Source organism: Bos mutus, chromosome 5 (assembly GCF_027580195.1).
Source record: "Bos mutus isolate GX-2022 chromosome 5, NWIPB_WYAK_1.1, whole genome shotgun sequence".
In the NCBI taxonomy this organism is placed as follows: Eukaryota; Metazoa; Chordata; class Mammalia; order Artiodactyla; family Bovidae; genus Bos; species Bos mutus.
The window spans coordinates 116,370,679-116,384,193 of NC_091621.1; the positions used below are offsets into that span (position 1 = coordinate 116,370,679).

The 13,515-nt window shown below is 51.9% G+C and overlaps 1 protein-coding gene across 3 annotated transcripts; it reads right to left on the reverse strand.

Moving 5' to 3' along the window:
- Window positions 1–1,924: 1,924 nt before the first annotated feature.
- Window positions 1,925–12,812, reverse strand: LPAR5 (lysophosphatidic acid receptor 5). 3 transcript variants are annotated; one of them, XM_005907462.3, is made up of 2 exons: window positions 12,608–12,812; window positions 1,925–4,471 (listed from the first exon to the last, which is right to left on the reverse strand). In XM_005907462.3, exon 2 carries the CDS (start codon window positions 4,246–4,248, stop codon window positions 3,145–3,147), a length of 1,104 nt encoding a protein of 367 aa, XP_005907524.2. In that variant the 5' UTR covers window positions 4,249–4,471; window positions 12,608–12,812; the 3' UTR covers window positions 1,925–3,144. The 3 variants fall into 3 exon arrangements, with proteins under 3 accessions (XP_005907524.2, XP_070226202.1, XP_014337568.2); XM_070370101.1 differs by lacking the exon at window positions 12,608–12,812 and adding an exon at window positions 5,209–5,354; XM_014482082.2 differs by lacking the exon at window positions 12,608–12,812 and adding an exon at window positions 4,592–5,149.
- Window positions 12,813–13,515: the final 703 nt, after the last annotated feature.

The following is a 13,515-nucleotide window of genomic DNA, read 5'->3' on the forward strand; positions in this document are numbered from 1 at the left end:
TGTCTAGTGCCCAATAAATTAATGGTCAGTGCCTTCCCCTGCATTCTTCCATCTTCCATCTTGAATAATAACTATCGTTGACTTGTTCTTTGGTCCATGCTAGATAGTAAACTACTTCACAACAAGGTTCTACTGTTCATTTTGTTGTTGGGTCACTAAGTCACGTCCAACTCTGTGACCCGTGGACTGTAGCCCGCCAGGCTCTTCTGTTCATGGGATTCTCCAGGCAAGAATACTGGAGTGTGGAGAAGGAAATGGCAACCCACTCCAGTATTCTCTCCTGGAGAATCCCATGGACAGAGGAGCCTGGCAGGCTACAGTCAGTGGGATTGAATAAAAAAAAAAAAAAAAGAATACTGGAGTGGGTTGCCATTTCCTCCTTCAGGGGATCTTCCCGACCCAGGGATCAAACTTATATCTTCTGCATTGGTCAGGGGGATTCTTTACCACTGAGCCACAGGGAAGCCCAATTGTTCATTACAGCAGTAATTAACATTGTAATTCAACTATACTGCAATAAAAAAATAAAAAAAATGATTCAACTGTTCATCATTTCAACAAATATTTATTAGGAACTTCTTTGGCACCAGACACTGTCCTGTATGCTGGGGATACACCAGAGAACCAAAGATCCCTCCCCCCAGGGAGCTTACATTCTACTTGGGGGGGGTGCGGTGAAGGGGAGACAGACAATAAACTATAAAACTTATAATAAATAAATAAGTAAATTATATAGTAAGTTAGAAGATACTTGCTATGTGAGCTTTAATTGCTTTGGAGTTCATCCACTTATCTGCATATAAAAATACTCAAATAGAGAACTCCCTGGCAGTGCAGTGGTTAGGACTCCATACTTTAGCTACTGAGGACATGGGTTCAATCCCTGGTTGGGGAACTAAGATCCTGTAAGCCATGCAATGTGGCCAAAGCAAACAATTTTTTTAAACTATTAGGTTCAGTTTGGATAGGGCAAAATGCTGAGACTTTGGATGATGATGACATTTGATGCCCCCAGGTCTGGAAGGTCTGAACCCTAAGGACGGAGCAATTGATGGAGCAGGTGCTAACCTGCTAACCACCGGGCCTTGTCTAGAGCAGCAGAAGGCTGTTAACCTCAGACCAGACAGAGGAAAGCTCCACTTCACGGCTCTCAGGGAGGATGCTGGGTCAGTTCTCTGGTTTGGCCACCAGGGGTCATTTTACCCTTGTAAATCACTATCTGGAGGACTCAGGTAAACACAAAAGGCTTAGTAGGAACTAAAACACACAGTGGCACAGCCTGGGAAACTCTGACAGTCACACACAGACACACACACACACATGCGCACACACAGAAACATACAGCAGTGAGAAACAGAAATGCATGCAGGACATGGACATGAGCATGTCACCAATTCCCTTGTTAATCTCACTAATAATGTCAGGGTCTTAGGATGACATGGGGCTTCCCTGGTGGCTCAGAGGTTAAAGCGTCTGCCTGCAATGCAGGAGACCTGGGTTCTATCCCTGGGTCGGGAAGATCCCCTGGAGAAGGAAATGGCAACCCACTCCAGTATTCTTGCTTGGAGAATCCCATGGATGGAGGAGCCTGGTGGGCTGCAGTCCACGGGGTCCCAAAGGGTTGGACACAACTGAGCGACTTCACTTAGGACGACATAGTGCCAGCCCAGACTCCATTCAGGAAGGAAGGAAACAGTAGGTGGCTGGTAAATCAGACTTCCATTTCCTTACTTCCAGCTCACTAAGAGTAGTCATCCTGTTCCTGCCCTCCTGTCCATCATTCATCGGATTTACTTCCATGTAAACTTCTTGCCTGGCTCTTGTTCTGTTTCCTTTTCCCTGCCCAGAGAAACCCCCAACCCCCACCTCCTCCTCAGTATTTGTGCAGCTCGTTCCACCCCCACCTCCCGCTGCAGCTCCACGATCCCTAGATAGTGCTCCACTGGAGTAGAGCACCTACGCACCTTGCCCCCACCCCCACCCCCAGAAGCTGCAAGCCTTTCCGATTGACTTGAGCACAGCTTTTTCCCTGGCATTAATAAAAACAATGTATATAATAGCCTGGGAAGAAAGTACACAAACTCTAATACTTCAGTACAGGTATAGTTCTAAAGCATGATCTGGGGATGGATTCTTTTAGAAAGTCTAAACTATTTTCATAATAATACGACTAAGCTGTTATTTGTCCTTTTCACTCATTCTCTCACAAGGAGATGATGGAATTTCCCAGAGGCTTCGTGACACTGTTGCTCTCACAGCTATTGGAATGTGTGCTTGCCTATTTCTGTTTTTAAAGTTATTCTTTTTTATTTCTAGTATGGTTAAGTATCAAAAGAACAAAGTATCAGCAAAAGTTCTTTGGAATGCTCCATGTTTAAGAGTGTAAAAGGGTCTGAGACCAACAAGTCTGAGAACTGTTACTTTAGAACAAGAATGTTCTCCTCATTGTATTATCGGTGAAGCAGCAGACGGGGCGCCAGGTGGAGGGGGAAGAACCGAGGACCTAGAATGGAGGAGATCTTGAAGGGGGAAGGCAGGACCTAGAAAGGGGACTAGGGACCAAGAACTTGGAGGGAAAACTCCTCTAACTCAATTTTGCCCTGCCCCCAACTATCCATGCTGGGTGTCAGGTCTAAATTGTTTCAAGTCACTAGACAAGAAGGAAACCAATTCAGTGAGCAGCCAATACGCTTTTGTATTATTAATATTATGCCTCAGTGCTGGGCAGGGAGAGCCTCCTAAGACTCCCTAAGCCTGCTGTGGCCGGTCTAAAGGCAGGACACCCATCTTCCGCTCCATCTACCAGCTGTGGGCCGCGTTTCCTGCCCACCAAGGACATTTCATCCAGTCTCCTGCCTCTACATGGGCAGGTTCACAGCAACACTTTCTAGGGGCTGGGGAAGGGGTCCTCCCCTGCTCACCATCACCCCCAGTTAAAGACATTTCCAGCGGCGCTCTTCCTACCGCGCGCCCCTGGGCCCCACACTTCGTTCTCTTCTGCATCCGGTAGCAGGAGCTGCCACTCCTAAGTCCCAGCGCCCACCCTACCGCTCCCCGGTGCACACCGCGGCGTGTCTGAGAGTACCAGAGGCGCGGGAGTGGGGGTGGGGGTGGGACCGTGCTCTGACACGAACGACTGTGCGTTCAGAAGGACGAATCCTCGTGGGATGGGGTGAAGGATGACCGGGGATCGGAGGGCTGGAGCTGCCCCTGGCTGGTTGTGGTCAGAGTAGAGGCGTGGGCAGTCTCGGTGAGCGGTTCAGCGAGCGCCTCCTGAGCCCCGTTGGCGGCCAAGGTCCTGTCCCGGAGCGGGGCTCTCAGGCCTCGCAGGGTGTTGCGGAAGCCCTCCGCGCTAAAGTAGTACACGAGGGGGTCGAGCACGCAGTTGGCACCGGCCAGCAGCACCATGACCATCAGCACCCCGCGCACCTTCTTGCGCGCCTCGGAGCTGGCGGGCACCACCTCGCCGCGTAGCAGCCCGTACACGGCCAGCGTGGCGTTGTAGGGCACGAAGCACAGCAGGAAGATGACCAGGCTCGCCAGCAGGAGGCGCACCGTCTTCCGCCGCCGCTGGCTCCGCGTGGCGTCGGGCCGCGCCAGGGTCCAGAAGACGCGGCCCGACGAGTAGACCACGGCCGCCAGGGGCAGCAGGAAGCCCAGCGCCTCGGCCAACAGCAAGAGCGGCAGTAGGCTGCCCTTCCACAACTTGTCGCTGAAGCTCTCGAAGCAGAGGGACACGTTGCGGCCGTCTCTGGCGCAGGACGAGGGCTGGTGCGCCAGGATGGTAGGCACGGCGAACACCAGGATGAGCGCCCACACGCCCAGGCAGAGCAGCCGCGCCACGCGAGGCCGCCGCAGGTGGCGCAGCCGCAGCGGGTGCACGATGGCGGCGTAGCGGTCCACGTTGATGAGCGTCAGGAAGATGCAGCTGCCGTACATGTTCATCTGAAAGACGGCGCCCGCCAGCTGGCACAAAAAGTCCGGGAAGGGCCAGTAGTGCCGCGCGTAGTAGGACAGGCGCAAGGGCAAGGAGAGGGTGAAGAGCAGGTCGCTGGCCGCCAGGTTGCACATGTACACGCTCACCACCGAATGCACGCGCAGCGCGCGCAGGAAGACCCAGAGGGCCAGCGCGTTGAGGGGGAGCCCGGCCGCCAGCACCACGCTGTAGACCACCAGATGCAAATGATGGATGGGCTGGTAGTCCGGGCACTCGGTGGGAAGAGACTTGGCCGAGGAGTTGGCTTGCATCGTGCCACTGTGCGCCGAGGAGCTAGGCTGGGGGCATCAGGGGGCGCACCCACGTCCTAGCATCTCCAGTCTCTGGGGCCGGGGCCTGGGGGCTGCACAGAGAGCCCCAGAGCAAACGGAGGTTCAGCATGGGCGTGTGGGTTGTGGTTGCAAGGCAGCCGGCCTGGGGGAAGGTGGGGAGCAGTGGGATGCCTTTGGTCACAGCCTCATCGGCAGTGGAGACCTGAAACAGGAGGGAAGCCAGAAGTCAAGATTGGGCAAGGAAGGGCTGAAGACACAAATGTTATGGAGCTGAACTCCCTGGCCTCTTGAGACCTTTTTCAGCCTCAGACCTTTCCCTTACCTTCCTTCTGTGTCCAGAACAGCTTTCTGCAGCCGTCTCCATGGCACAGTGTTAAATGCACAGACTCTGGAGTCAGACTTGCCTACGTAGAAATCTGTGCCTTTGTCCTCGTGTGCCTTAGCCACTTCCCTGGTAGTCCAGTTACTAAGACTCAGAGCTCCCAACGCAGGGTTCAATCCCTGGTGAGGGAACTAGAGCCTACATGCTGCAACCAAGAGTTTGCATGCCACGACTAACACCCTGCACAGCCGAATAAATAAATATTTTTTTTAAAGGAAAGAAAACTGAATTAATATCTCTACCCCTCATTTTCCTTACCTGGAAAACAAAAGAAAGAAAGGAGAGGCGTTCCTACTTCACAAGGTCATTAGACTCAACGAGTCAATATATATGAAATGCTTTGGTTACTGTTATCTGCTAATATCTCTTCCTTTCTTCCTTTCTTGTACAAATGCTTCCTGGGACTTTAGAAGGTTTCAGGCATGTTCAAAGCAGTGAACAAAACAAAGGCCTTGCCCCCACCTATTTTCCATTCCCCTGAAAGGAGACAGATGATAAAGTATTGGTAAATAGGTATTGGCCTCCTTGGGTGGATGGCTCAGGGGTAAAGAATCTACCTGCAATGCAGGAACCACAGCAGATGTGGTTCAATCGATGGGTCCAGAAGATCCTCTGGAGAAGGTAATGGCAACCCACTTCAGTATTCTTGCCTGGGAAATCCCATGGACAGAGGACCCTGGCAGGCTACGGTCCATAGCATCACAAAGAGTTGGACACAACTAAATGACTTAGCACACACACACGCACACAAATAGCTCTTATGTCAGGTGGTGAGAAGAACTGTGGAGCCCCTCCCCTGGCACCAGCCTGTTCTGCTTGTTCCCCATTATCTAAAGAATAAAGTTCAAACTCCCAAGTACAGGATGAAATCCCAGCCTCATCTCTGCTGTTGCTCCTGTGTGGGCTGGCTTTGTGGTCAGAGTGACCCAGTCCAGCTGGATGGTTTGACCTTGCTCACTCTCAGTTTTTTCATTTGTAAAATGGGGACAGTAATAGAATGGGGGTCCCATAGGCTGATGGCACACCTCAGCACAGTGCTGCCAGATGGGGAAGGCCTTGTGGGTTGAACTTCTCTGGGAGCTTCCCTGCAGAGTCTGACTTGGATGTTTCCTAGTGAGGGTTCTATGATGGGGGGAGATGGTGGTTTGGTCCTAAGGGCTTGAAGGGGGCGCTTAGCCCAGAGAAGGTGGCAATGAGCCAGGAAGTACTGTGGGCTCTGATAAGACTGAGACTGCCGGAAAGGGCAGACCACAGCCGCTGCCATCCTCAGGCAAAAGCTGGCACATGAAGGGTATGGCCAGAGGTAGTGGAGTCAGAAGACAGGACTTCATCTCAAGTCCTTCCTTAATGCCAGAAGGCCACAGAAGAGACCCCTCCATTGTGATCCCCACATGCTGTCTATTTTGTGTGTGTTGTAAAATATACAGAACTTATTAAAATTACCATTGCAACCATCTTTAAGACTACAATTCAGTGACATTAAGTACAATCGCAGTATTGTGTAACCATTGCCACTATTTCTGAAACTTTTTCATCATCCCAAACAACAGCTTTATACCCATTAAGCAATAACTGCTCATCCCCTTTCCCTCCCTCTCCTGGAAACCTCTATTCTACTTTCTGTCTGTGTAAATTTGCCTATTCTTGACCCCTCCTCTGAGTAGAAATGTAGAATTTCCATCCTTTTGTGTCTGGGTTATTTCACTTAGCTTAAAGTTTTCAAGGTCCCTCCATGCTATAGACTGTATCAGAGTTACAGTCTTTTATGGCTGAATAATATTTTCCTGAGCTTCCCAGGTGGGTCAGTGGTAAAGAACCTGCCTGCCAATGCAGGAGATGCAGGTTTGATTCCTGAGTCGGGAAGATCCCCTCCCTGGATAAAGAAATGGCAACCCACTCCAGTATTCTTGCCTGGAAAATCCCATGGACAGGGGAGCCTGGTGGGCTATAGTCCATGGAGTCTCAAAGAGTCGGACACAATTGAACAACTAAACAACAAAAACAAATATTTTCCCGTATAAACACCACATTTTGTTCATCTGTTCATTTGTTGATGGTGACTTGGGTTTTTCCATCTTTTGGATATTGTGGGTAATGGTAATGAAGATGGGTGGCCACGTGCCGACTTGGGGATCTTAAGGAAATAAGTTATCTGAAGACCCTGAGCCATTATCCCAAAGTACTGAACCTACTCCTTTCAGTTGGAACCACTTAAAGCCTTACATGGAACAAAGTTGTAAACCTGATCGTCATACGTTTTCTAGTGTGTTTTTCGCTTGTTTGTTTGTTCTCCCTCCAACCAGCAGTTTAAGACTTGTAAGAAGCACAGCACAAGAATAAAGAAACATTTCTCCTACGAAATACCAATTTCATCAACGAAAATAATGTTGGATGGGTCTTAAACATGCGGAAAAGCAAGTAACACCAGTTCTCTTCCTAAAATGTGCCCACTTCCCATGATCCTTTGCTCCAGTCATGCCAAACTAGTGATAATTCTGCAAATACTTGACATCTTCAGGGCTCTGCCTCTCACGTGCTGTCTCTTCAACCTGGAATGCCCTCTCTCCCCTTCTCTGACTGGTAAACTCAGCCACTTCTCAGAGCCCCATGATGCCTTTCCTGACTCCCGCCCTCCCACCAAACAGGCATAGTCCCCTCTTTGGTGTCTCCCCAGCACTTTGGACGCACGTCAGCTTTTCCTACTCAGGCTGTCATGAGCTGTTCTTGGTCTGCTCCTCCCACTCACCCGTGAACTCCCTGAGGGAGGGCCTATGGACTGTGACTTACTCATCTTTGTAGCCCCAGCCCCTCCCTCTATAAATGTTGAGTCAAAAATAATAGCTGCCTTACTGATCGCTCACCATCTCCCTGGGTGCCTTCTAAGTGCAAGCTCTAATCCTCCCAGCAGCCCTTGGAGGTCAGTGTTTCTCCTGATTTTTACTCAAAAGTGGTCAGTGAGGAGTGAAATCAGGACTCAAACCCAGGACGTCTCACCTCCAAAGTCCAAGCTGCCTCCAATAAGAATGGGTGGGTGGGTGTGAGCTAGATGCTGCACCTAACTTTTATTGCTGCCTAGATGAAATCTGTGCCCATAGGTGAACGCTTTTACTTCCTCCTTTGTCCAATTGAAATATGTACTGTTTAATAACCCACTTCCTTCTTTCTCCCACTTCAAACATTGGTACCACAGACTCATCTCTCACACACACAAATATGCCTCCTGATGATCTCCCCTTACCTACTGAATCAGTTTTCTACTTTCAGCTCCTCAGGTCATATCCTGTGTGTTTGTCCCATTTCCCCAACCAGATGATAAGGTTCTAGGGTAGGGATTAGGCCTTTTACAGCTTTCTTCCCAAGCTCACTCACACTTCAGTCTTTCCACTTAGCAGGCCCTTGTGATATTCACTGGCTGCCTGGAAGGAAATCTTCCCTCTGCCCCCCATGTCCATCCAGCCTGTAATCCTGTTATAATATTTCATGTGTCATTCCAACCTCTTATCACATTCCTGACTATCTTTTCCGCATGTGCAACTCTGAAAAGCATGTCCCTTTGGAGAGCCTTGTTTGGAAACTGCTTGTGATAAAACTTCCGTAACAGTTTACGGCTGCAATTTTTGTTGCTGTTTAGTCCCTAAGTCATGTCTGGCTCTTTGCAACCCCATGGACTGTAGCCCGCCAGGCTCCTCTGTCCATGGGATTTCCCAGGCAAGAATGCTGGAGTGGGTTGTCATTTCCTCATCCAGGGAGGGGATCTTCCCAACACAGGGATCAAACCCAGAACTCCAGTATCTCCTGTATTGCAGGCAGATTGTTTACCACTGAGCCACCTGGGAAGCTCACAGCTACAATTACAGTAACATTTTATCACTCTTAACCATTCTTTGGAGAATCAATAGCTCCTTACAATTAGGATGAATGAATGAGTGAATGGATAATTCTCTTCCAAGAATACTAAATCTCTCAGCACTTCCCTCGTGGCTCACTGGTAAAGAGTCAGCCTACAACGCAGGAGACACTGGAGACCTGGGTTCGATCCCTAGGTCAGAAAGATCCCCTGGAGGAGTAAATGGCAACTCCAATATTCTCGCCTGGAGAATCCCATGGACAGAGGAGCCTGGTGGGCTCCAGTCCATGGGGTGGCAGAGAGTTGAACAGGACTGAGTGACTAAGCACACAGCACACAAGGCTCTCATCAACAACACTGCATGTTAATGAGACCACAATGCATTAGGTGAGCTGCTACTAAAAGGTGGAGTTAGGAATTCTTCAGAGATGCTCTCTCCTTCCTCCTTCCAAAGCCGAGAAGCCCTTGGGTTGATGTCTCAAAAAGCCACCCCTCTCTGACAGACTCACACAGAATGGCCTAAGCCAAGCATTGAGAGCTGCCAGGCCCCTGCCCTAGTCCCCCACCCCATCCGCTTGCTTCCCTGGGGCTCCCTGTCAGAGGAACTGAATGGGCACAGTGCCAGGCCAGATGGCAGAGATGGGAAAAACTGCCAAAAAGGAGGCAAACAGGAAATGGAAGGCGGGCTCTAGGTATGGGGAAGGGGCAGCAAGCCCCTCTCCTCTGTCCTGCTGTCAGCAAGAGGTCAGGTTGGGGTGGGGGGCGGTAAAGCAAAGAAACAGCAGCAGCCCCAGAAGCGCAGAGACACCAGGACTTCATTTCACCAGGGAGAAGGGGAACCTCGAGGCCCACACGGGCTCAGCAACCTCAGCATGCCCAGAGGTCACGTGAGCACACAGCTGCACTCACGTGCAAGGCCACAGGCAGGTAAGGGTGCACCAAAGGATGGGCACACAAGATTGTTAGTAACATACAGATCACTGTGTAACACGTGTGTGTGTGCACGGAGCCTCAGACAGCCAAGCCAGGGGAGGAGGGCAGACCCAGCCCCCGTCTTCGGGACAACATCCTTAGATGGACAGACAGACGGGCAGCTTCAGGGGCACACACACAGGTGTGCAGATGGCCACAAGCAGATCCCTGCCCCAGGACACTGAGAGGCAAAGAGAGGCCTGGGGACTGCCCCTCCGGCATCCTCTCCCCCACCGCCCCAACACCATGCACAGACCAGAGTATGCGTGGTCATTCTCCTCCTCACCTTCTCCGTCTTTCAGCTTGCCATAAGCACACCCAGGGCCCAGATCCCTGTGTCCCTGGGACCTCTGGGACCGGCCCCACTGCCCTCTGAGCTGGGCTGGGCACCATGCTTTGCTGAGATAAGTCAGTGGGGCAGGGCTATTTTCTGCCTTGGCAGGAAGTGAGAATGGAGGATAAAAGTGGACAGAAGGCTAGATCATGATCTTTCCCTTCCTCTCCTCCACACAACTGGCCCGTGGCGTCCACCCTTCTGGCGCCTGACCAGGGATGCAGAGGGGAGCTGAACAGAAGCGGGGTGGGTGATTTGGGACACTGATGGGGGCAGGGAGGAAAGACAGACAGCTCCAGCTTCCTCCTGTCTGCTACCCTCCCCGTGGGCTTCCTGCCCCACTTCCCCCCTGCTCTCCCCGCCTCTCCGAACATCCACCAAAGGCCTTGCTCTCATCACCTCTTCACCTTCGGAATCTACACCCTTCAGAAATTTGGAAAGTGGGAATCTCCGGTCTCTTCATCCTTCTTGCCCCGGAAGACCAGCTCTGAATAGCTCTGACCTACTTTTAGATTTGGGCTGTCAAAAGCCCATCAGCATGTCTCCCCACCCCCACCCTCACCACACACACTGTGTAACCAGACCCTGTAGCTAACTGAACCCACTTCCTCTCTTGCTGCAACCTGGCAGCCACGAGAAGATGCAACCTCTACCCACAGACACGTGTGATTGTGAAGACTCTTATGGCCTGTATGTTCAGATTTCCCAAACGGATGCAAACTGTACTGAGCATCCAGCAGAAGGATGATGAAAGCTTTAGGAAAATCTCTGTCCCAGGGCTGCTCTGAAACACAGATGAATCCTGCCCATCAGCTTGTCCTGGGTCTGGGAAGTTTGTGAAAGTGACTAATAGTCGCTCAATCTTGTCTGATTCTTTGCGACTCCAGGGACTGTAGCCTGCCAGGCTCCTCAGTCCATGGAAGTTTACAGGCAAGAATACTGGAGTGGGTTAGCTGTTCCCTTCTCCAGGGGATCTTCCTGATTCAGGGATCGAACCTGGGTCTCCCGCATTGCAGGCTGATTGGGGCAGTCTGTAAGGTGGGGATAGTACCAGGTCACCCAGTTGAGTGGATGGCCTCCTCCTGACCCAGGGGTCATGGTCTTCCCCTCCACGTGTCCTGTCTAACCTCCATCCTCCTTCCTCTCTGGTTCAGGCCTGCTCTGCTTTCTGCAGCCCAGATCCTGCTCCAGCCTCTCCCCACCCTTCCCCTCTTGGCCTCTCTTTCAGCTCTTCCAACATCATCCTCAGCTGCATCTTTTCCCTTTCTCTATTCTCATCCCATTTCTCCTTTCTAGGAAAAGGCCATAAGTTCAATGACTAGTCGCCCGGTGAGTGGCTGTCACCTCCCCACCTGCATACATTTCTCCACCCTGCTGTCAAGAGCTGGAAAAACAGGAAACAAAGTCTCGATCACTCAGGACTCAAATGGGATCAACTCTCGGCAGCCCTGTGCTCTGGGTGGTCCTTGTTTTGGGACTTGGCTGGGTCCCACAGACTCAAAGAAACCTCGGGAAGCCTTTGGATTCATGGACCTGGCCCTGCCCTTGGGCAGCACTGAGTATGTGTGATGTGGAGCCCTCAAGCCTCTGTGATCCCTCCCCGGGGGCCTGGGCTTGGGAGGCTTCTGAGCTGCTGGGGTGCATGCTGAGGGCACCAGACAGGGACACAGCCGGGCTCTACGGTCTCTGGGTGGCCAGGAGATGAAGCTCAAGGGTTGAAAGTTTCTGCTTCTGTCTCAACCCAACCCTTGCCTCCAGGTCCCCTTCAGCGACAACCTCAGATCACCCTGAAGGGACCAGAGATGCAACCTGATGGGAGGGCCCCTTCCCATCAGGGAGGCCCCCACAAACAGGGAACAGCCACCCTCAGTGGTGTGACACACAGGTGTCAGGGACACCACTTTGATCCCTGATCTGGGAAGATCCCACGTGCCTCATGGCAACTAAGCCCCTGAGCCACAACTACTGAAGCTCCGTGCACCTAGAGCCCATGCTCTGAAACAAGAGAAGCCACCACAGTGAGAAGCCCGTGTACCACAAGTAGAAAGAAGCCCCCACTCTCTGCAACTAGAGAAAAGCCCGGGTGGAGCAAAGAAAACTCAGCACAAACAAAAATATATACATAAATACATATTAAAACAAAAACAAAAGAAGGCCCTGCACACGCTCAAATATCACCCCCACCCTACCCTGTGCCCAGTATCTGAAATCTTATCCACTGCATGACACTCCTGGACCACATCCTACCAGACCTGGCAGGACACTGGAGACGTCTGGCCTCAACATCTTATAAAGAGAATGCCCTGGGTGAAGGCAGTGTCTCTCAGGCACCTCTAAGACATTGGATTTGGCTGGGAAGGTCCCTATGAGGGCAGGTCTGTGCCTTGAACCCGCTCTGGAGTTTAATCAGGTCAGGTTACTGTCACCTGCAGAGGCCTGGCTCCGGATGAGTGGGCGTTGGACATTGTCTTATCTGAGAATGGGAGAGGGTTGGAAACTATCCTCAGAGGGCCCTCTTTCCTCAGTGGCCCTGGGACCCCGAGTTTAGCGTGAGAGTAGGTGAAGGGGAAGACCCAGCCCCCAGAACAGACAGACCCAGGGGCTGGCTTCATGCTCCAGGGCACATCCTCTGTCTGCGGTCTGCCTGCCTGAGGTCGTCCCTTTGAGCTCTTTATTCAGAAAGATTTCTCCAGGCCCAGGGCCCCCTCTCACCTCCACTCCCACCCACGTCCCCCAATTCTAAAGGAGGGGTGCTGTCCTTGTGCCCCTGTGAGGTTCAATCCCACCTGTGAGGCCCCCTTACCTGTGCTCGTCGGTGTGGCTCGCAGCTCTCCCGAGCTGGCTTCTGCCTGCTCTGCGCCAGGCCGGGCTGGTAGGACCTGCTCCCGGCAGTGGGACACACCCACCTCAGCAGATCTCAGCAGATCCCGGCACCCTGCACGCACCCGCACCCAACCCCAAGACAGCGGGCAGGGAGAGAGAGAGGAGGAAGCCGTGACCTCAGTGCCTTCACAGTTTGGCCAGAGAAGAAACCCCAGCAGAATGTCACTTAATGCAGCCCCAGCCCTCACCCACTAATGCCCTCACCACCACCCATCCCTCTCACACCCCTTGTAGTTTCCGGGAAGCCCAGCTGTCACACCCAGTACTGCAGATTCCAAATTACTAACCCCCAGCCTCTTGCTGTCCTGCCGGTTCCCCCTGGCTGTCTCGTCTGTTCTGGGTTCCAGCAGATGGTTTTGCTCTTGTCACAGGTGGCTTATACCTCCCTCTGTGTGTTTGTGGGGGAGGGGGAGCAGGACTCAGATGACAACCCCTAGTCTCTGTAGCCTGGGCTGAGCCCCTTGTCTTCCAGATCAATAGGGCCAGGCATGATGTCTGCGCTCTGTGCAAAAAAAAAACCCAAAAAACAAAAAAACAAGCTTTGAGCCCTAGGTGAAAAAGGACATTGTGGTTGAATGAGCATGGGAAACACTAAGTCGAACAGGTTTCTCTATTACAGGGTTTCTCAGGGTCTTAAAAGCTTGACCACATGTTGATAATAAAAGCTGGGTTATGGGGGCATTGAGGGTGCATTGTGAGTGTGTTAGTTGCTCAGTCTTGTCTGACTCTTTGCAATCCTATGGACTGTAGCCCACCAGGCTCCTCCTTCCATGGGACTCTCCAGGAAAGAATACTGGAGTGGGTAACCATTCCCTTCTCCAGAGGGTC